Source organism: Ahaetulla prasina, chromosome 7 (genome assembly GCF_028640845.1).
Source record: "Ahaetulla prasina isolate Xishuangbanna chromosome 7, ASM2864084v1, whole genome shotgun sequence".
In the NCBI taxonomy this organism is placed as follows: domain Eukaryota; kingdom Metazoa; phylum Chordata; class Lepidosauria; order Squamata; family Colubridae; genus Ahaetulla; species Ahaetulla prasina.
In genome coordinates, this window is record NC_080545.1 from 55170495 (window position 1) to 55195591 (window position 25097).

The 25097-nt window shown below is 34.4% G+C and overlaps 1 protein-coding gene across 6 annotated transcripts in view; it reads left to right on the forward strand.

Moving 5' to 3' along the window:
- Positions 1-25097, forward strand: part of TMTC2 (transmembrane O-mannosyltransferase targeting cadherins 2) — a 221668-nt gene that overhangs the window by 151137 nt on the left and 45434 nt on the right. For all 6 annotated transcript variants that reach the window (XM_058190797.1, XM_058190798.1, XM_058190794.1 and 3 more), the window contains 4 exons: positions 5354-5439; positions 6985-7169; positions 9928-10006; positions 21191-21312. In XM_058190797.1, the coding sequence (XP_058046780.1) occupies positions 5354-5439; positions 6985-7169; positions 9928-10006; positions 21191-21312 (472 nt within the window). The remainder of the gene's footprint in view (positions 1-5353; positions 5440-6984; positions 7170-9927; positions 10007-21190; positions 21313-25097) is intronic.

Here is a 25097-nt window from a genome sequence, read left to right on the forward strand (position 1 = left end):
TATGTTCTAGCCTCCAGTCCCCTAATCATCTTTGTTGCTCTTCTCTGCACTCTTTCTAGAGTCTCAGCATCTTTTTTACATTGCGGCGACCAAAACTGAATGCAGTATTCCAAGTGTGGCCTTACCAAGGCATTATAAAGTGGCACTAACACTTCACGTGATCTTGATTCTATCCCTCTGTTTATGCAGCCCAGAATTGTGTTGGCTTTTTTAGCAGCTGCTGCACACTGCTAGCTCATATCTAAATGGTTGTCCACTAGGACTCCAAGATCCCTCTCACAGGTACTACTATTGAGCAAGGTGCCACATATACGGTACCTGTGCATTTTATTTTATTTTTTGCCTAAATGTAGAACCTTACTTTTTTCACTGTTGAATTTCATTTTGTTAGATAGCGCCCAATGTTCAAGTCTGTCAAGATCTTTCTGTAACTTGAGCCTATCTTCTGGAGTGTTAGCTATTCCTGCCAGCTTGGTGTCATCTGCAAATTTGATGAGTTCCCCTTCTATCCTCTAATCTAAATCATTGATGAAGATGTTGAACAGTACTGGGCCTAAAACAGAGCCTTGGGGTACTCCACTGCATACTTCCCTCCATGTGGATGTAGTTCCATTGAGGACTACACGTTGAGTGCGGTTGGTCAGCCAGTTACGAATCCATCTGGTGGTGGTGCAGTCTAACCCACATTTTTCTACTTTATCTAGTAGTAGGTTATGGTCTACTTTATCAAATGCTTTACTGAAGTCCAAGTAAATTATATCGACAGCATTCCTCTGGTCTACTAATTTTGTCACTTTGTCAAAGAATGCAATTAGATTAGTCTGGCATGATCTGTTTTTGACAAACCCATGTTGGCTTTTGCTTATTACTTTGTTTGCTTCTAGGTGTTCGCTGATTGGTTGCTTGATTATCTTTTCCAGAATCTTTCCCGGTATTGAGGTCAGGCTGATAGGTCTGTAGTTTCCTGGATCTGGTTTTTTTTCCTTTTTTGAAGATGGGAACGACATCAGCTCTTTTCCAGTCCTCTGGCAGCTCCCCTGTGCTCCAGGATCTTTGAAAGATATAGTTCAATGGTTCTGAGATCTCGTCTGCCAGTTCCTTCAGAACCTTGGGGTGTAATCCATCCGGTCCTGGTGATTTGAACTCATCTAGGGTAGATAGATGTTCACTTACCATTTTCTTCCCTATTTTAACTTATGTTCCTAATCTGTTTTTTGTGATGCTGTTTTTGCTAGGTTGGATTGTTTTTTCCTTTTGTGTAAAGACAGATGCAAAATATGAGTTAAGTAGATCTGCTTTCTCCCTGTTGCTTGTTACCTTCTTGCCACTTCCTTCCAGCAATGGGCCAATTGTTTCCTTGACTTTTTTCTTGTTTTTAACATGCTTTTTTTGTTATTTTTTACTTTTGTCACTAGCCTTTGTTCATTGTGAGCCTTCGCTTTCCTCACTTCATCTTTACAGGCTCGGGCAATTTGCTGATATTCTGCCTTAGTTATTTGCCCCTCTTTCCACTTTTTATTTATTTATTTATTTATTTATTCATTCAAATTTTTATACCGCCCTATCTCCCAAAAGACTCAGGGCGGTTTACAGGCCGGTAAAAAATACAAATATAATACAAGGTAAAACACTAAATTAAAAAACTTATTTAAATAGGCCAAAATTTAAAATTACAATTAAAATGATATAAACCCCATTAAAATTAAATTTAAAATTAAAATTCTAGTCCAGTCCTGCACAGATAAATAGATGTGTTTTAAGCTCGCGGCGGAAGGTTCGAAGGTCAGGAAGTTGGCGGAGTCCTGGGGGAAGTTCATTCCAGAGGGTGGGAGCCCCCACAGAGAAGGCCCTTCCCCTGGGTGTCGCCAGTCGGCACTGCCTGGCGGACGGCACCCTAAGGAGTCCCTCCCTGTGAGAGCGCACGGGTCGGTGGGAGGCAATCGGTGGCAGTAGGCGGTCCCCTAAATAGCCCGGCCCTATGCCATGGAGCGCTTTGAAGATGGTTACCAAAACCTTGAAGCGCACCCGGAAGGCCACAGGCAGCCAGTGCAGTCTGCGCAGGAGTGGTGTCACATGGGAGCCACGAGGGGCTCCCTCTATCACCCGCGCAGCCGCATTCTGGATTAACTGGAGCCTCCGGGTGCTCCTCAAGGGAAGCCCCATGTAGAGAGCATTGCAATAATCCAGGCGAGATGTCACGAGAGCATGAGTGACCGTGCATAGGGCATCCCGGTCCAGGAAGGGGCGCAACTGGCGAACCAGGCGAACCTGGTAAAAGGCTCTCCTGGAGACGGCCGTCAAATGGTCTTCAAAAGACAGCCATCCATCCAGGAGAACACCCAAGTTGCGCACTCTTTCCATTGGGGCCAATGACTCGCCCCCAACAGTCAGCCGCAGTTGCAGCTGACTGTACCGGGGTGCTGGCATCCACAGCCACTCTGTCTTGGAGGGATTGAGCCTGAGCCTGTTTCTCCCCATCCAGACCCGTACGGCCTCCAGGCACCGGGACAGCACTTCAACAGCTTCGATGGGGTGGCCCGGTGTGGAAAAGTACAGCTGAGTATCATCAGTGTACAGTTGGTAACTCACACCGAAACCACTGATGATCTCACCCAGCGGCTTCATATAGATGTTGAACAGGAGAGGCGAGAGAATCGACCCCTGCGGCACCCCACAAGGGAGGTGCTTCGGGGTCGACCTCTGCCCTCCCGTCAACACTGTCTGCGACCAGTCAGAGAGGTAGGAGGAGAACCATCGATAAACGGTGCCTCCCACTCCCAATCCCTCCAACCGGTGCAGCAGGATACCATGGTCGATGGTATCAAAAGCCGCTGAGAGGTCTAATACTTGTCCTTTTTGTCTTTCAATTTGTCAGATAGTTCTTTATGCATCCATGCTGGTTTCTTTTGAGATCTATTATTTTTCTTCTTCGTTGGTATTGTGTTAGACTGCGCTTTTATAATCTCACTTTTCAAAATTTCCCAAGCTTCATGAGTTGTTTTCCCCTTGAGGATTCTCATCCATGGAATCCTTCTTAAGCGCTCTCTGAGTTTATTGAAATTAGCTCTCTTAAAGTCCAAGACTCTAGTTTGACTTTGTTCTACTACTTGTGTTTGCATAATGTTGAATTCTAGTATTGCGTGATCACTTGCCCCCAAGGTTCCTGTAGCTTCAACACCTTCTATCATTTCATCTCTTTTAGTGAGAATTAAGTCCAATATGGCTGATCCCCTTGTTCCCTTCTCTACTTTTTGCGAAATGAAGTTGTCTGCTAGGTTTGTTAGGAACCTGCTGGATCTTCCACTTGGTGCAGAGTTTGTCTCCCAGTTGATGTCAGGGTAGTTAAAATCCCCCATTACTACTATGATGTGCTTCCTACATACCTTAGTTAGCTGACTAGCAAAAAGTTCATCTACTTCCTCTGTTTGGTTGGGTGGCCTATAGTATAGACCTATGGCAATATCATTTTTCCCCCTTTTGTATTGACCCAAATGCATTCAAGATGATTTTCATCATTGTTGTGCTCTATTTCTGTAGAGATGTAGTTATTTCTTATATACAGTGCAACTCCACCTCCTCTTTTATTTGGTCTATTTCTTTTAAATAATTTATATCCCTCTAGTTGTATGTTTCATTTGTCGGTTTCATCCCACCAAGTTTCCGTAATGGCAACAATATCATATCTTCCCTCATTTACTTGAATTTCTAATTCACCCTGTTTATTCCTCATACTCTGTGCATTTGGATTGACCTTGTGTTTACTGTCTACATAACCTGTGTTGTGTCTGACTGCCCCTACTTTCTTGCCACCTGTTGGTTTAGTGCACATGTTATGGCACTCACTATTAAATGCTTGGTTTTGCTTGATAGCAGGGCTGATAATCTTACCCACACAGACATCTATGTTACTTGCACTGATAACCCTATTAATTTTGGATTGCTGGGGACAGAAATTTTCTGTATCAATTAATTCTCTGTCCCCACTGTTCAGTTTAAATGTTTATCCAGAAAATCTGTGAATGTATTGCTAAGTAACTCAGTCCCTTTCTTTGATGGATGCAATCCATCTCTTTTGTACAGTTTTTCATTGGACCAGTTGCAGACATCGTGACTAATTAAACCAAAGCCTTCCCTTTTGCACCACTCCTTTAGCCACACATTAAACTCCACTACACGCTGGCCTTTACCTTTTTGTTCCTTATATACTGGTAAAACCTCTGAAAAGATAATATGACTGAAGAGATGCTGCAGATGTCATATTTGCAAGAACTGGTCATAAGTAACTTTTTTTTAGCACCAATGTAACTTTGAATGAGCACTAAATGAATAGTTATAAGTTGAGAACTACCTCTGGTTTATACATTGTATATACTTAATAGACAATGGTGAACAGATTTTATACTATTTATTGTTAGAAAACCTGGTTCCTTGTCTGACTTTGAGTCTTTGAGTCTTCTTTGAAGTTCTTTGAAGTTCTCTCCAAGAACATTGCAACCTTATAGTAATATTGTATCTATGACTTATGGAAGCCGTTTGATGCCCTATTAGTGATTGCTTCAGCCTGATCTTACACTTTTCTTTTTTAAAATAAATGTGTATTGTATCTGCTTTATTTGATGTATTTTTAATTACTGCTCTTGGAATGTAAATAGGACAAAGAAACAATATGTCAACCATTTTTACTTACTTAAATCAGTAAACATTTTCCTTGTTAAAGAAATATTTTGGATATATCTTTTTCCCTTTCCTTTCCTTTCTTTTTTTTCTTTTCAACCATTCTGGCTCTTTCTTTAGTATAGTACTTTAAAGGTATTTACTACTAATTCCTAGCATTAACTTTTATTTTGAAAATTGGTAGCTTCAGATTTTATACCAAGAATTATAACCCTTCAAAGAGATTTCAAAGCTCTAGCTGGAAAAATAATTTTGGAAAATTATTTATAAGAATGTTTGCCCTTTCACCAAGCTCATAAAGGGTGACAACAATTCTTATCTATTCCATTCTATATCATATGCTTATTGTGGCAGTTTTTCTTCTCTAAGTGACAAGGCAGCCGTTTTAATAAAATATAGTGAACTTTTTTCACTTGACAAAAGAGAAACCTTTTCTTGATCCTTTTCAAGGGAGTAGAATTCTACAATAGCATAATTTGACTACTTTAGGAGAACAAAAATGATTCTTGCTCATTTTTCTTTCTTTCAAAATGATCTTATTTTTTTTTAAAAAAAATCATATGGCAAAATCTGTAGCAACCTTTCTTTCTTTCTCAGATACATTGTAAATATGTTTTCATTTTTCATAATTTTATTCTCAGCAATTATCTCTTTGTCTTCTTTTCTCTGCTAAATGTAGGGGATTATTATTGCAGGAGAACAACAGATTTTCAGAAGCACTGCATTATTATAAATTGGCTATTGGAAGCAGACCTACTTTAGCCTGTAAGTAAAGCTGCATGCTTATTGTATTTAAATATACTGTTCCTTCTCATTTGTGTTGTGTTATAAATAAAACTATTAAAAAGAAAATCTAAAAGTTTTAATTCTGATAAATGTGAACAGATGTTTCTGCATGGTTCCAATATATTTGATAACACCAGCCATCATTACTGTAATGTAAAGATGCTGTAATATAGCAAAATAGTTGATCTTGAATGTTATCCATACTATTTATTTTATTGTTAGGCAAACATGTGTTGCCAGAGTAACATGTTTAATTTTGGTTTGAGATGAAAAAAGCTGAAATATGCTCAAATTTATGGCAGGGGATAATAAATACAGCTGACAACATCTACAAATGGCCATATAGGCTAAAATAGATATAAAACTGGAAAGAGTCTGTTTCTTCTCTTGTTCTATTCTCAACCTTGGCAACTTTAAGAGTTTGACTTCAACTCTTAGAATTTTCCTGTCAGCTATGCTGTCTGGTAATTGAAGTCCATACTTCTTAAATTTACCAGTGTTGAGAAACACTATTCTAGAAGATTTTGAAGTATTACTTCCATTCCATCCATCACCATTGATTTTGCTCATCTATGGGTAACACAAGCCACATGTTTAAGAGGCAATTCAAGGTTGCTGGGCTGCTTCAACAAGTTTGGTAAAAGACTTCTGTTATTTACTTCATCTGATTACCAACATTTTAGTGACAAGATCAGTAGCTAAATCAGGATATTAGACTGTAAGTGTAGAGAAATAGGATGTTCATGCTACATATCATGTCAATTGCTTGCATGTGGAATCTTTTAATGTGTGAAAGTTCCGTGAGTGAATGAAGAGTCTCTCAAAATTCTCTTTGAAAAATTAAAGCCTGTGACTTCTGAAACATCAATGTAGTACTTAACCAACTTTAATTGGTACTTGTTCAAGTTTAAATGTAAATCGATGAAAGAATCTAACATTTCCTTCTCTAGAAAGAGAAAGCGGAAGATGTTACAATCAGGTAATAAAGCAATTTAAGTTACTCTGCCATCTTCCCAGATCCAAAAGGCTTTAATTTAGCTTGATTACCTTGTTCATTTGGACAGCAGTTATTGTTTCTACTGAATCTACTGACTCTCAAATGTACTGAATTGGGGTATTTTACCCCTTTTTATGATTTTGACAAAACTGTTCTAAAGAAACATTTGAAAGGAAATCACCTTGGTTGACATTTCAATTAATTCTAATGAAATTCCAGTTTTAATGTTTTGTTGTGATAGAACTCATTTTTTTCTTTAATTAGCAATCTATTTCCTATGTCAGTTATTAAAGACATCAATATCTTACAAAAGAAGTCTTGTATTGCTGTAGAATTAGTATGGATAATCTATGACTTTAATGAAAGATAATTCAATCATAACAAGGTAAAAAAAAACGAAGGGCCAATCTAGATTTGAAGAAACTGTCAACCTGTAGCTATTTAATTTTTCTGGTTTTAAATAACTTCAAATATAATAGGAATATGTGTGAATGTGCAACAGCTACATTTCCCTTTCCTTTTTTCAGCTGCTTATTTAAATACTGGTATCATCTTAATGAATCAAGGCAAGGCTGAGGAAGCCAAGAAGACATTTTTGAAGTGTTCAGAGATTCCTGATGAAAACTTAAAAGATCCTCATGCTCATAAGAGTTCTGTTACTAGCTGCCTTTATAACCTGGGGAAACTTTACCATGAACAAGGACAGTATGAGGTAAAATTTTACAGCAACATAGCAGCCATCTATTATATTAATATAATTGTGATTTTGTTTTTTGTTTTTTAAAAAGCCTCCATTTCTATAACTAGAATTAGCTATTGGCTGTCTGGGAGTTGAGTGGCATATAAATTGGATAAATTATTATGGTTCCTCATACAGTCAGCCAGATATTTAGACTGAATTTTAATTTGACTGAATTAAAAATCCACTTATCGATTCCTTCCCAAGGACCTGCAGTAGGCAGATGTTATTGTTTGATAGTGTTAAAGGTATCATCTCAGGATGTAAGCTGCTCCAATTAAAGCTGCCTTTTGCAATTGATTCATGGTGATTTTGTCAATGCAAATACTATTCAAGTAACACTCCAGATATTTTGGGATTGCAACTAAGTACCTAGAATCAGTTTTTAAAAGCTACCTGTTTGCCCGAACCGGTATTTCCGACAATCAGCTGTGCCGCATGGTTTATATTCACTAGAAAGCAGGAAATCCTGCTTTCTAGTGAATCTAAATCACGCAGCACAACTTTTCTTCCTCCCCTCGCTGTTCTACTTACCTTGTCAAGCCTTCTTTTTCTATGTGAAGCACATGTTTGGTGCACACCGTGCATGTGCGGACAGCAAAATGGTGGATTTCACCACTACCTAGAATTATTGGTAGTATTAAAGATTGCATCATAGTGTCAAATACAGTATCTACATCAGGGGTGAAATGCTCCTGGATCGGACTGGCTCACGCAATCCGGTAGCGATGGCGGCTGCTGGTTCGGAGGACCGGTAGCAAAAATCCCTGGCCCCGCCCCCCTGCCTCTGCTGAGCCACACCATCTGCAGAGGGTTTTTTTTCATTTTAAAAGCTAGTTTTGCTTCAGCTGAAACATACCTTTAAAAGTAAAAAAAAGCCTTTGAGGATCCCACCCCTCAGCTGAGATTGGCAGAGAATTTAAACTTTAAAAAAAAAAAATTAAAGTCTCCTCTGGCGATCTCACCTGAGTTCCTCATCAGCAGAACCTTACTTGTACTCTTACTTGTAGAAAACATGTTTTCTACAAGTAAGAGTAGAGATTCTAAGGCACTTACCTGATTACTGATGAACGCATGGCCACAGCCCAAAAGCAGTTTCAGTTTCAGCCATACAGAATCAATTGCTTAGCTAATCTATTTCCTCGGTGATCAACTGGCTGGCTTTGCTGGCTGAGGAACTCTGGGATTAATAAAACAATAAAATAAAATAATAAAATAAAATAAAATATTTGTGCAGCTTTCTGAGATTTGGTGTGTTTCTGTAGTGTTTCACTCTAACTACACAAACACACAAAATCTCAGAAAGCTGTATGTGGCATTTTGTGTGCATATGTGTGTGTCAGTTGTGTGTGTGTAAAGTGTGAAAGTTGTTTTTTGAGCTTTTTGTGGCTGTGTGAAGTGTGAAGTGCAGCTGCTTTTACATTGTGTGTGAGTCAGTTGTATTGTGTGTGTGTAAAGTGTGAAAGTTGGTTTTTGGTACCTCTTATTGTTTTTTATACTTTGTTTATTATTTTTATTATTTATTGTTATTGGCCACGCCCACCCAGTCATCTGAGCACCAAGCCACACCCACCAATTAAGCCACGCCCACAGAACCGATAGGGAAAAAATTTAGATTTCACCCCTGATCTACATCTTATATTTTAGACCATAAAGGAAGCATGAGTTCTGACAAGCTTTTCCCAATACATTTACAATCTAAAAATTTATGTCTTTTTCTAGGTTATTACTCAGTATGATGACTGATAGAATGGAAGACTAGTGAGATGGTAGCAGCTATACTTTATGAACTAGTTTACTGGAAAAACATAGATATTACAGTATATGATGCAATAGTAATTCATTCATTTAGCAAATGATCCTTTTGCAAATGATATACTGTATGAACATGAAAATAATAGAACTTCCTGTTATGGTTTAATGAACTTTTTTTCCTAGTGAAACAAAAAAAAAAGTTCCTCTGTATTTTGGGTATAATACTAATATCATGAAGCCACCAGAGTCATCTATATGAAATGGGCAGTTGTATAAATCAAATTGCTCAGTCCATCATTCTTACAACAGAAACATACAATCGGAATAAGTATAAATTTATATACTTGTGGGATACGGACAAAGTATACAATTTGACAGCTTCAAGTAATATATAGCTTCATTTTAAGAATAGGTAATGATTAAAACCCACAATAGTTTGACATGACATATATGTGTTTTCTTTTAAACCTAGAAGGATTTTAAACCTTAAATCTAGAATATGACCAGTATTCCTTTATGCAAAGCAGTAACAATATTATTATTGGCAGGTGGAAAAGTATCATTGTGATTATTACAGTTTAGTAGCATCGGAATGTATTTTAGGAAATTCTAAGGTATTTTCTTTTCCCATCCTTAAATGGGCAAGTTCGAATATTGAAAATTGCTCTATTTTACATTGAGAAGATTCATCTCACTGTATAATTTTTATATAGATTGAAATTAATCCATGTTAATCTCCTGCAACAAAAACTGCAGAGTTTGGTACCACCTTAGAGACTAATACAGTTTTTATGCATATGCAAATACCGAAATCAATTTGAAGATATAATGAGATTCATCATTATACATTTTATTAAATGCCTATTTCCTGTTAGAATTAACAAAGGCATCTTCAATTTTACATTATTTTATATTATGCTTATGCTTCTGAATTTGATGTTGTTGTAATGATATGTTTCTCAACACTTTGTCATAGGATGCCCTTATAGTTTACAAAGAGGCGATACAGAAAATGCCAAGACAGTTTGCACCACAGAGTTTATATAATATGATGGGTGAGTCTATGCAAACATCTAAAAATATTTGTATTAATTTTCTTCCAGTGCACATATTTTTGTATTTCTGCCAAAGTATTTCATTTATGATATGTTTTTGGCTCTGATCAAATCTTCAAACTTTACATTTGTAGCTTACCCCCTATCACCATAGACAGCATTCAAATGTATAAATGAGAACAATTAATAAATAAAAAAGTCTGTGTAGCTTTTTATTTATAAAGTGCTGTGAACAAGGCAAAACAAATTTAAAATAATACATGATTATATAAATATAATAATCCAGATTGTAAAAACAGATAAGGTTTGCTACCAAGAAATTGTTTCATAGTCACAATATGGGCACTGGGAATTGCTTTTAGGAACTAATTTATAGCTGATTAAAGACTTACTAGTTCACATAGGCTAAAACATGTCTTCTAGACTTGGTGCTATGACTGCGATAATTCCAAACTCACATGGCCAAAGAGAATCGCAGTAACCCAGGCTTAAATGTGACATCTTCTTTCTTGCTCTATTTCTCTGTGTCTCTCTCCCCCTCCCTCCCAGTTCACTTTATCCAAATAACTGTACAAATAATCTAGCATGTTGAAAATCTTCATTTAAATTTTAAATGGATTAATAGTTTTTTTAAAAGATTGCTTTCTCCTTGAATTATCGTAATTGCTATAAGAATCACAAGAATCATAAGATTTGGTGACATGTAAACATATAAGCAAATTTTATTGGATAGCCATTTAGGCACCAAGCCCAACTTCCTGTTTAATGCAAAAATAATTTTTTATTCCTTTTTTTGCTAGCTAGAAACTTTTTGTTCATCAATAAGTTTCATGTACCAATTGATTATGTCCACATATTTTGACTATCTCACACTTTGTTCCCCACAAAATGGTTAGGGTTATGAATCAGTGGTTGACAGTTACTCTGGTAGAGAATTTATGTACCCACACTGGAATTCCAACAAGGCTATCACATCAATCAATTATGCCTGTGGTGGGCAAAGGCTTCTGGGATAGGTTTTTATACTAGCAAAGTACAAAAACAGAACAAGATCCCAAAAATCCTATTAAAGTTTCCTGGGTTCTTTAGTTTCTCCTTAAATATATCCAACAAAGAAAAGACCATGCCTCTGAACAACAGGTTTCACCTTCATACATATTGTTAAGGGTTTTTTTTTAACATTTAAATTGAATTCACCTACCTGCAACTTAAAGGCATTATTTCTTGTCCAATACCTGGTGAAGTTGTTCCATGAATTTAAATTAAAAATGGTTGTCCTGATGCCATTTTTTTTCAAAGATGTAAGCTTTGATGGGTATAGATCTAGCGATCCATATGAGTTCCCATCAACCGAATGTTAAGACCCATCATCATTATTTATTTATTTATTTATTTATTTATTTATTTAGTCATATAATAAGCATAAGCATGAAAATAACTATATAATATATAAGCATATATATAAGCATAAGTATATAATAACTATATTAATTGGATATAATGAAAGGAAACAATAGGACAGGAATGGTAGGCACGTTTGTGCTCATATGCATGCCCCTTATAGACCTCTTAGGAATGGGGTGAAGTCAATAGTAGACAGTTTTTGGTTAAAGCTTTGGGGATTTTGAGAAGAGCACAGAGTCAGGTAGTGTGTTCCAAGTATTAATAACTCTGTTACAGAAGTCATATTTTCTGCAATCAAGATTGAAGCGGTTAACATTGAGTTTAAATCTATTGTTTGCTCTTGTATTGTTGTGATTGAAGCTGAAGTAGTGAAGAAATTTCTTCACTATCATCTGATGGGCAACTTCTGTAAAACCCATGCATAATAGTAACTTTTTGAAGTCTGAGTTCTGTAAATTTAGTGATTAAAAAAGTTGTGTACCATGATTACACGAAATAAAAATTTTGTTCCAAAAAATCCCATATCTAAACCTATATTGGTCTGATGTATGTAAAGTATGATCTGATGTAAAGTATGGTAAAGTGGGCATCAAATTATAACCTAGATGTCCTAGCTAAAATAATTTTCTGGATTAAATTTAATTATTAATCTTAACAATTTAGAAGTTGGGCAACATTGAATAACATTTATTTCAGGGCATCCTGATTACTTTTAACATACAGAATTCTCCTTTGTAACAGTTCAGATTTCCAACTCATCTTCTCAACCACAACTGCTCAAAAATAATTTGATATGCTGTCATTCTTTTTCATTAATATATCCAATAATTGAAATAATTTCTCACTAAAAGAAGTGTAAATTATTGAACAGATTAATAAAAACCTCTGGTACAAAGGAAAAAAGGGAATTCTGACTACTAGTCATCTTGCTTCTGTTTTTTAGAGAACTGTAAACTTCTTTCTTATAGATAATGCCAAAATTAGTTATCAGCATAATATTCCTCTATATTATATTGTTAATAAAAATTAAACTTGGTGAGTTTTTCTTGAGTCAAAACACAGTATAACTGGGTAGACTGAAAGACCATAAAGAATTGTATAAACGGACTTCCTGGTTGGCTCCGTTGGCAATGGAGGTGATCTTTCTGGTCACCAACCTCTGGATCATGTTGGACTGCTAAGACAGCGACAATCAGCTGTCCAGCAGTTCGGAAACCCCCCTCTTCGGGAGAAGAAGCGGTGGTGAGCAAAAAGAAGCAGAGGTAGAGCTTCCCTAGAGCTCCTGGAAGATACCAGGGGGCCCGAAGGGTTAAGCCCCCTCAGAACTTCAAAGTGCTCCAGATCTGAGGCTTTTTTCCTGCTCCGGCAGACCTAATTGCCGCGACCAACTTCCGGGACCAATTTTAACTTAAAGAAGATAATACCGGACTGAACAGAAACAGGAGAGCTCTAATTATAAAAGCAAGTAATCAATCAATTCCCTGTTATTTTTTTTTTAAGTTTTGGATCTGACTTCAAAGTGAAAATGGCGATCGTTCTTTAATGAGCTACACAGTTGAAAACGAAAGTGTTACAATTCTCTGTTTGCTGTTTATTGCTGAAGGCCAGCTGGAAATTTTTTAAACATTGTAATGAGAAGGAGAAGAGATCGAGATATTGAGACTGATTTAAAAAAAAAGACTTAAAAGGTTTATACGTAATATTAGCCGGGACCAATTTTAACTTAAAGAAGATAATACGGACTGAACAGAAACAGGAGAGCTCTAATTATAAAAGCAAGTAATCAATCAATTCCCTGTTATTTTTTTTTTAAGTTTTGGATCTGACTTCAAAGTGAAAATGGCGATCGTTCTTTAATGAGCTACACAGTTGAAAACGAAAGTGTTACAAGTCTCACTGTCTGTTGTTTATTGCTGAGGCCAGCTGGAAAATTTTTTTTTTTTTTAAACATTGTAATGAGAAGGGAGAAGAGATACTGAGACTGGGGGAAAAAAAAGACTTAAAAGGTTTATACATAATATTAAGTTAAAGAGAAATTTTAAGAGATGGCAGCAAAACAATTAAAGTCAACTGCTACAAAAACTCCAGGAACATTAACACCGGGAGTCTCTCCAGCACATACAGCAGATACAAAATCACTAAATTTGGAAGCACTTCAGGATAACCTGAAAGAATTTATGAAAGAATCTCTTAACGATGCTATGAATTGGCAAACTTCCCAGATAGAGGATAAGTTTAAATTAATTACAGAAGAAATGTCAGAGATGAAAAAACAGATGTTAGAAATTCAGACTGGAAATAAAGAAGTTAAAGAAGGTTTGGTGTCAGCAGTACAGGGTCTGGCATCAAATGTGATTTTATTGGAGCAGGAAGTAGAAGAAATAAAGAAAGTTAATTTAAAATTGGAAAATGAGATTGAGGCAGTTCAAAGTAAAATGGATAAAGTTGATGATGAAATTGTTTTGGTACAATATAGAGCAATGGAACTTGCTTTACGAATCCGTGGACTAAAAGAATGTAAAAATGAGAATTTGAAGCAAATTTTTCGGAGGCCTTTGCAGAGATTTTGGCAGTTCGGCCAGTAGATGTGGCATTTATATTGATAAAATTTATCGTGTGAATTCCTGGATAGCAAGACAAAGAAATCTTCCCAGAGACATTGTTATTTATTTTACTACTAGAACAGTGAGAAATGAGATTTTACAAGCTTTTTAAAGGAGACAAGATTCAAGCAGCCGGCCAAGATATTTTAATACTAAAGGAAATTCCCCCCAAAATGTTGAGAGGTAGGAAGGAGTTTGCTTTTTTGGTGAACGAACTTAAAAAAGTCAGATTGAGTATAGATGGGACATCCCAAATGGTATAATAGTTTACTATGAAGGAAAGCACATCGTCTTAATACAGTCAGTAAAGCACAAGAGTTTTATGCTTATGTGCTTAAGGCTGAAGTCCACCATCTCCGGATGGTAGGAGAAAGGAAGGTGAAATTAAAGAAAAAGAAGTGATAGTAATGGAAGAAGACCGTTTACAAGCGTTGGATGTGTCTAAGATGGGATCAGAGATTCCAAAAGAGCCAAGGATGACAAGAGCAGCTGTCAAACGCAAGGAACAAGAAGAAAAGGCTCAACAGGCTCAATCTGCTATTACCAAGACGGAAACAGTGGGAGGAGCAAGGCCCAAAGAAAGATATGATTTGCGGCTGGTGCTTCAAAAGTTTCGATTGCTGATAATGGCAATTAGACTTTTATCTTGGAATGTCAATGGATTAAACTCACCACAAAAGAGAAGAAAGATATTTCATTATTTGAAGCAATTTAAAATGACATTGTATGTTTACAAGAAACACATATTAGAACATTAGACCAGAAATATTTGCTAAATTCGAAATTGGGAATACATTTTGTTGCATCTGCTACAGAAAAGAAGAATGGACTAGTTGTTTATATAGAGAGTAATTTCTCTGCAACATTACTTCAAGCGGATAATCAAGGAAGATATATTGCTATTGAACTTTTATTGGAAGGAGAAAATACTTTTAATAGGAGTTTATGCACCAAATCAACAACAAGAAAAATTTTATAAGTTTTACATAAAAGAATAACATCTTGGGATTATAAAACTTATATATTAATGGGTGATTGGAATGGAGTGATGGATACCCAGAAAGATAAAAGAAGTCTTAGAAATATTTCCAATCGTAAAACTGCGAAAGGCTTTCTTTGATTTGATGGAAGATTTAGAATTGAGAGATGTATGGCGAGAACGCAATGAAAAAGAGAGAGATTTTACATTTTTTTCTGACAGACATCAATCTTTTTCTAGGATTGATTTCATTTTAATTACTAATGATTTGTTTTTCAGAGTGAAGAAGACAAAAATTTGTTCTAGAACCTTGTCTGATCATAGCCGGTATGGATTGAGTTAGATCGGGAAAAAGAGGCCAGGAGGTCGTGGAGGATGAATGAGAACTTGTTTAAATATGAACAAAATGTAAATGAATGTAAAACTCTAATGAAGGAATTTTTTTCTTTGAACATGGATAAAGGGACACCTATAGAGATAGTTTGGGACACCAGTAAAGCTTATATGAGGGGAATTTTATTAGAGATGAATAATAAATATAGAAATAGACTGCACAAAAGGCGAAAAGAACTAGAAGAGGAAATTAAAAGGAAGGAGCAGTTATTGGTAGGCAATCCAGGAGATAGTAAAACAAAAGAGTCAATAAATATATTAAGAGGTCAATTTAATATGTTAATGGCAGATCAGGTGGCAACTAATTTACAATATGTAAGACATAATTTGTTTAATAATTCTAATAAACCTGGAAGGTGGTTAGCATATTTATTAAGAAAGAAACAGAAACGACGTATAATTGATAAAATAGAATATAGAGGTAAGGAAGTATATCAGCAAAATTTGATTAAAAAAGCTTTTTTAGAATATTATACTAAGTTATATTCTAGAGATGTGATTAGTGATAAAGATATAGATAGATATTTACAGGACCACGGTATTTTAGAAATTACAGTAGATCAAAGGGAAGAGTTGAATCAATTAATTTCTTCAGAGGAAATAGTGTTTGCAATTAAGCAGCTTAAAGCGAATAAAGCACCAGGTACAGATGGCTTGACAACTACTTATTATAAAAATTTACAAAATGAGATGATTGTACCACTTAAGGAGTTATTTAACAGAATACAAAGGAGGAGAAGCTCCTCCTTCATGGAGGACAGCTTTTATTTCATTAATACCTAAAGAAGATCGAGATGGTGTTAAACCAGAGAATTATAGGCCAATATCGCTTTTAAATACTGATTATAAGATATTTGCTAAGATACTAGCGAATAGATTGATGCCACTGATGAATCAATTAATTCATAATGACCAATCAGGATTTATTAAGGGGAGACAGATGAGATATAATATGAGACAAATTGTAAATTTACTTGAATATTTGGAAGGAAACAGCCAGGTTTCAGCAGCATTCCTCTTTTTGGATGCCGAAAAAGCTTTTGATAGATTGGATTGGCAGTTTTTGTTTAAAGTAATAAAAAAATGCAATTTGGGGATTATTTTATTCAAGCAATTAAGGCTATATATCAAAAGCAAACAGCTCAAATAATAGTAAATGGTGGATTAACAGAATCTTTCAAGATTGAGAAAGGGACTAGACAAGGATGTCCCTTGTCACCATTATTATTCATTCTAACTTTGGAAATATTGTTGAGTAAGATCGTGGTTTAGATCGAATAAAAGGAATTAGAATTAAAAATCAAGATTATAAATTAAGAGCGTTTGCAGATGATTTGGTTGTTTCTTTATCTCAACCAATACATTCAGCTGTATATTTGATGGAGACAATTGATCAGTATAGTAAGGTATCTGGGTTTAAAGTGAATCAACAGAAGACAAAATGATAATTAAAAATATGAATACACATCAGAGGAAGAATTAGAAAGAATAACTGGATATGAAGTAGTTAAAAAGGTTAAATACTTAGGAGTATACATTACAGCATCGAATGTAAAATTATATAAAAACAATTATGAGGTATTGTGGGGAAAAGTAATTAAAGAAATGGAGAAATGGAAGAAGTTACAATTATCATTGTTGGGAAGAGTGGCAGCTATAAAAATGAATGTTTTGCCTAGATTTTTATTTTTGTTTCAAATGATTCCAATTTTGAAGAAAGATGCAAATTTACAAGAATGGCAAAAGGATTAATAAATTTGTATGGAAGGGTAAAAACCGAGGATAAAGTTAAAAATAATGCAAGACGTTAGGAAAGAGGGGTTTAAAATGCCTAACTTGAAATTGTACTATGATGCAGTTGTTTTAACTTTAATTTCTGATTGGATTAATTTAACAGAGGAAAGGATGTCGAATATAGAAGGTTATGGTTTGTTATATGTTATATGCATATGTAATATATGACAAGAAAATTGATAAGGCATTTAAGAATAATATGGGGAGAAGTGCGTTGTTGAGGATTTGGAAAAAATATCAATATAAGTTAGATGGAAAGATACCAATATGGACCATCCCCAGACATATGATAGAGAATATAAATATATTACAAAAAATGGAAGTTATCACTTACAAAGAGCTTTTGACTATGGAAAAGGGGAATTACAGTTGAAATCTAGGGAGAAATTGAGGATGAAGGAAGAAATTATACATGGTTCCAGTATGGACAATTGCAATCTAGATGGAAAATAGATCAGAAAATTGGTATAAGGCAAAGTGATGATAATCTGGTAAAACAAATAAAAGATCAAGGTCAACAGCATATAAAGAGATTATATAATGTATTGGTTGAAATTGATTCAGAACTGGAGTTGGTTAAAGATTGTATGGTAAAATGGGCACAAAATTTTCAACAACCTATAATGTTAGAAACATGGGAAAAATTTGGGTGAGGAATGTTAAATTCATAAGCACAAAATTTAAGAAAATTTTTATAAAATGTTTTATAGATGGCATTTAGATCCTAAAAACTGTCATGTATGTATCCAAATGTGAAAGCAAAATGTTGGAGATGTGATTGTGAGGATGCTACCTATTATCATATATGGTGGACTTGCAAAAAGTTAAAGCCTTTTGGATTAAAAATATGGTGGATTATGCAGAACATTTTGAAAAAGAAGATCAAGTTTGTTCCACAGTTCTTTTATTAGGAATAATCTCAGATTGCACTGTTATAGAGACAAAACTGATTCTGAATTTAATAACTGCTGCAAGATTATTGATTGCACAATATTGGAAGAAAGAAGACTTACCTACAATTGGAGAATGGAAGAAGTTACAATTATCATTGTTGGGAAGAGTGGCAGCTATAAAATGAATGTTTTGCCTAGATTTTTATTTTTGTTTCAAATGATTCCAATTTTGAAGAAAGATGCAAATTTACAAGAATGGCAAAAGGATTAATAAATTTGTATGGAAGGGTAAAAACCGAGGATAAAGTTAAAAATAATGCAAGACGTTAGGAAAGAGGGGTTTAAAATGCCTAATTTGAAATTGTACTATGATGCAGTTGTTTTAACTTTAATTTCTGATTGGATTAATTTAACAGAGGAAAGGATTTTGAATATAGAAGGTTATGGTTTGTTATATGGATGGCACGCATATGTAATATATGACAAGAAAATTGATAAGACATTTAAGAATAATATGGTCAGAAGTGCGTTGTTGAGGATTTGGAAAAAATATCAATATAAGTTAGATGGAAAGATACCAATATGGACCATCCCCAGACATATGATAGAGAATATAAATATATTACAAAAAATGGAAGTTATCACTTACAAAGAGCTTTTGACTATGGAAAAGGGGAATTACAGTTGAAATCTAGGGAGAAATTGAGGATGAAGGAAGAAATTATACATGGTTCCAGTATGGACAATTGCAATCTAGATGGAAAATAGATCAGAAAATTGGTATAAGGCAAAGTGATGATAATCTGGTAAAACAAATAAAAGATCAAGGTCAACAGCATATAAAGAGATTATATAATGTATTGGTTGAAATTGATTCAGAAATGGAGTTGGTTAAAGATTGTATGGTAAAATGGGCACAAAATTTTCAACAACCTATAATGTTAGAAACATGGGAAAAATTTGGGTGAGGAATGTTAAATTCATAAGCACAAAATTTAAGAAAATTTTTATAAAATGTTTTATAGATGGCATTTAGATCCTAAAAAACTGTCATGTATGTATCCAAATGTGAAAGCAAAATGTTGGAGATGTGATTGTGAGGATGCTACCTATTATCATATATGGTGGACTTGCAAAAAAGTTAAAGCCTTTTGGATTAAAATATGGTGGATTATGCAGAACATTTTGAAAAAGAAGATCAAGTTTGTTCCACAGTTCTTTTATTAGGAATAATCTCAGATTGCACTGTTATAGAGACAAAACTGATTCTGAATTTAATAACTGCTGCAAGATTATTGATTGCACAATATTGGAAGAAAGAAGACTTACCTACAATTGGAGAATGGATTAGTAAAGTATCAAATTTAGCAGAAATGGCAAAATTTCTGCCTACTTGAAAGACTGTACACAAGAAAAATATATATTGGAATGGAGGAAGTGGATTGATTATATTCAAAATAAGTATCAGATTAAAAATATCAATTAGTTTTTGAGTGAAGTTAGGAATTATTATGTATTAGTTTAAGAAAGAAGGAATTGATAGTGTGATGGTGTGAAATGGAATATGTTTTATGTTATATTTTAGATTATGTTTGTTAGTTACAATACCCTGTATTCTGTTCTGGGAAGTCTCGGGGAAGGAGGCGGGAAGGGAAGACTATAAATTGATTGGTTGCCATTGTACAGGAATAATGGTAGAATTAAACAAGTTGGAATGGTGTAATGTCGGGACTGCTCGGCAAACACTCCCGAAGGAAAGGGTAAGGAAAGAGGAGTAAAGAAGGAAGAAAGTAGGTAGGTAGGTGGGTAGGGAGGAAAGAAGGAGGAGAAGAAAGGATAGGAGGAGGAGAAGAAGGAGAAGATAGAGGGTTAGAAAGGATGGTAGTGAGAAGTGGGAAAGAGGAGGGGAAGTAGGAAAGCGAGGAGAAGGTGGTGGGGGAAGTTTAAGAAGGATGAGAAGGGAAGAAAGGATTAAAGGGGGGAGTGGCAGTCGAGCAGCCCTGACTGAGTATAATTTGAGTATAGGACTGATTGTTGGATAAGTGATTGTATTGTACACTGGTCAAATTGTGGGAATTATTATGGAAAAATAAAAAATTTTTGCAAAAAAAAAAAAAAGAATTGTATAAACTGACTGTTTTTTTGAGTACAGCAATTGCTGATTAGGAAGTTACCATCTATTTTTTTCCTTGATTCATGATCATTTACCCAAATCTTAGTTTTCCTGGAAAACTCTATTCAAGGAAGCTTATACGAGAAATGTTCTTCACACAGAGATTATCTGGTTTTTGTTTTATGAGTAAAGTAATTAAGCACAAAGTAATAAAATAATGGCAGTATATCTGCATTAAGTACAATAAAAAAAATAAATCTTTTAATGTAGGTTTTATCCATTACTAATTGGAGACATTTCAGCTATTAATCATATTTGGAAACAGTGGGAATTCTTTCATATTGATCCTTCTGGATATTGTAGGCATTTTTATAGGATGAAGTGTGAAATTTTAAACATGTGAATATTCATCTAATTTAACACAGCTGTTTTGTAGTAGTTTTGCTTCTGAGAGCTAGAGCAAGCCAGACTGATTCAGTCTCCCAGAAATTATAAGACTCTCTTGACTCATGTTATCACTAATGCAATTTCCATCCATATTAAGTTTTTGGAAAAGTATTGTGAACACTGGACATCATTATATTCCTGTTGTTATCCAATCTTATGTTTGAAAGATAAGCATCCACAAACATCTATTGGGAATTTTCTTTAAACATAAAATTCATATTTAAAGAAGTCAGCCATAAAATCTTAGTCTTAAAAATTCTGCAAGTTGACTCAAGGTTTTTAAGAGATATTCATGTGAGATATTGATATATTAATAGTAATATTAATAGTAATATATATATTTTCTGTTGGTAACATTCTAGTACAGAATAATAGAATAATAACATGCTACTATGTAATATTACATATTTATAAATTATAAATATAAATTAATTTATATTTTTTTTATTTTTTAAACACACACTTACATGCATTTATATATTAATATATAAAATACATCAATTGCTTTTATCAGTTTGTATGTTCTATTAATTTATGGTTTCCTATTCTGCTTTGTAGGAGAAGCCTACATGAGACTTAGCAGATTCTCTGAAGCAGAACATTGGTATGTGGAATCACTGCATTCTAAAACTGATCACATTCCAGCTCATCTCACATATGGGAAACTTCTTGCTTTAACGGTAAGAAAACTACCAGCAGTTTTTTAACAAGAGAAAAACAATCATCTGTCATATATTTGTCACATACCTATTCAACTCATTATTTCTTTGTATAAAATATTATACTAACATCAGTAAGGCTCTTTTTTCCAATTCTATTCATGCTGGGATCTCTATCTTGAGATCACCTTTGCACAAACCATTCTATTGTTGTTCACAATCCATCTGCTAGGGAGATATATCAAGGATATTGACAGACTTAGAATACATACTATTTGTCAGCATTCTCCTATATCTTTCTTCAAATTTCTGTCCTTCCATATGTATCAGAAAATTTAGGCCATATTAGGGAATTCTCACTCCTTACCTCTTTAGAGTGAGAGCCAGTGTAGTGTTGTGGTTAAGATACTTTAGTAAGTGTAGGCATACTCAGATTGTAGTCCACCCATAGGCATGGAAGCCAACTAGGTGATTTGGGATAGTCAGTCTTTCTAGCTTTAGACAAGGAAGCCCCCAAAATCTACCAAATTACACTGAACTGTATGTAATCACTAAAGAGACTTTCATTGTTCAATGAATTAATTCAGGATTATGATGATGATGATGATGATGATGATGATATTGATGATGCATTTATAATACACTAAATTAGGGTATTATACCAATACATTATTCCAACTGGAACCATAGACAAAACATATGTTGAGGTTATCTGAGTGTTTTCTGGGTAATTTGCTGGTTGGCTGAATAAATAGTATTTCAGTCCACTTTTCCCTTGATTAACAGGCAATACCACCTCTCCCCAATATACATATATAATGAATTATCTTATTGTTTTTGGTGTATAAACTATCCATTGCCTCCTGTTCCTAATAATATCAGGAATATCAATATCTGTTATAAAGAATGGTTATAGAAATTATGTTTTGCAGTAATATCCTACTTCTCAATGGTAGTGTATACTTTGCTGAAAGACAAGAAAGCTGTGGCAATTTCTAGTTTTTCTTTATATGTGAATTAGCCTGTTTTGTTCTTGGATAGCTAAATGATAATTTCAATGGGGGTTTTTTGGCCTAATGCTATATACTCTGAACAAAATGTTCCACTCCTTTTAATTCATTTAAATGTGAAAGACTTGTTTTTCATTTTGAGTATAATATATATTATGTAGCTACTTAAAAATTTTGCCTACTTCTTTTTAAAAAATGTTGTTTATCCATTTGTTGCATTTCAAAATACTATGCATTATATTTTTGTTCACTGTTTCTTACAACAATTGCAAATAATGCTACTTTGCATCATTTATCTGAAGCTTAAGGGACAAGACCCTGTCTGCATGTGTAGAACCATAAACTTTGTCTTACACAGTAGGGTCGTTTTGTTAGTATTGCTTATTTTCTTTCTTCTATAATATAAATTTTATCTGGTTCTGTATTGCATTTGCCATTTCCTTAGATTTATAAAGATTTAAGTTTGATTAAAATCTGTATATTTTAGGCTAATATGTAGAAAAGGAAGATACAATAATGTGTTTTAAAATAGTAAATCTGATCAAATCTATACTGTAGCAGAATGGTAGATGAGAGCATAATTTACACTGCATGGAGTCAGCTGCAAAAAATACTTTGTAAGCCAGGTATTATAAATTTATATGTAAAAATCTATTTTTGCTGCAAGGGTAAGAGAATGAAAAATTAACGGTTAAAGTGTATATGAATGAGAGCCAATATAGTGATATAGTGGTTAAAAATATAAGACTAGAAAATGGGAGACCATGAATTCTAGTTTTGCTTAGGCAGAATCCAGCTGGGTGACTTTGGGTCAGGATTCTCTCTCAGATGCAGAAAAAAGGCAAGAGCAATTGATCAAAAATTGTCCATGTAGTTACCAGTAAGGAATATTGATTTGAAAAATTAAAAAGGTACTGTTTGTGACTAAATGGCTTAACTAGGTGAATAATTAGAAAATATTGTAGACCAGTGGTTTTCAACCTGTGGTCCATGGACTCCTGGGGGCCCACAATGTCACTATGGGAGGTCTGTGAAGCCTTAAAAAAATGTTATGATTTAAATATTGAATCTAGAGGATCCATGGCCATGGTCTGTGGCCACAAAAGGTATTTAAAGGGAGTCTGTGATGAAGAAAAGGTTGAGAACTACTGCAGTAGACAATCCTGAGCTGTTCATTTGTAGAACTGTATCCAGCAATCTCAGTGTATATGCCAGAATAATTATCAGTCTTAAATTCCTAATATGAATCTAATATGAATGAATTGCCTACAGCTTAAAATTAGGGGGGGGGGATGGACCACTTTCATTACGGACAAATTTGTTATGGCATATCTGTTGCGGATTGAAAGAAACTGCAGAACAATTTGTACAATTCACAAATGTAAATAATAAATGCATCTAGAAGATGCCGCAAGACTTGGTTTTCTGAAGAGACCGACACATTATTTACCTATTGCCTATTTTACATCTACCCTATTACATGCCAGAGGAATGACAAGTTTCCTATGATGGTGATTTTTTTTCTTCTTTTTATACCATTTAAGTCATGACTTCATATACTGTCAGTGTGTAATTGAAGATGACTGTTACAAATACCTGTGCTCAGACTGTATATTTGGGGATAACTATGGCTGACACTTAATGCTTCTTTGCATTTGACCTCATTATCTTTTAAATAAAACCAAATTGAAGCTTCCAGGGAAGTTATAATTATGGGATTAAAGCATGAATAGAAAGAAAAACTCTTTTCTTCCCTGCTTGGAAAAAAATAATCTATTTTTGGAAGCTGGTTTTGGATGTCTATGACTAGTGCTAACATCAATTTTTAACAAAAGATTTTAGTCACAATTATTATAAGGACATTTAGATGCCCCTTGGGCTCTTGTGACTTTTCCATTACTTAAAAAGGTATATTTTGGTTATAAATAAACCATTGCAATAATTAGATCCATGTTGTTTTTTGTTTATTTAAAAACATTCCTTTTGAACTCATTGGTTCAATAGCTGAAACTAAGCCTTCTTTTTTAAATGCATTTTTCTATAAGGTAGCAGCATCTTCCCCCTCACGCTTCTCCCTTTCTTTGTTATCTGAACCTAATTACAATTTTCCACAGGATTAGATCCAGCTAATTACAACCTCATTATAAACTATTTCTGCTAAAGGAGAAATTTTGACATGGGATCAGAAAAAAATATTCCCATCATTGTTTTCCCTGATGAATATTTGAAGAAGAGTATAGTCCAGACAGGCTTCAAAGAACCAAAGTTACCCAGGTATAGGATACCAATGTGATGCTGGTTTCCTGTTAAATGCGAGTAATACTTCATTTATTTAAATCTCAGACACACAGATACACATAAATAGCCATTTAAGCACAAATACATGTATCTTGACACTAACAATTTTCATATCGGATCTTAGGAGGAGACCACGAACAAAACAATATAGGTGTCATCTCCAGATTAAGAATTTTCTTAATTTAATAGATACAGTATTTATTTATTTTATTTATTTATTTATTTTATCACAACAATATACATAAGCATCACACAAAAAGATTATATAGTATATAAACATATATATGAAGAAATATAAGGAGGTATAAGCATATATATATATAAGAAGAAGAAAAAAGAAAAACAATAGGACAGGAACGGTAGGCACGTTTGTGCTCTTATGCACGCCCCTTATGGTCCTCTTAGGAATGGGGTGAGGTCAATAGTAGAAAGTTTTTGGTTAAAGCTTTTGGGATTATGGGAAGAGACCACAGAGTCAGGTAAAGTGTTCCAAGCACT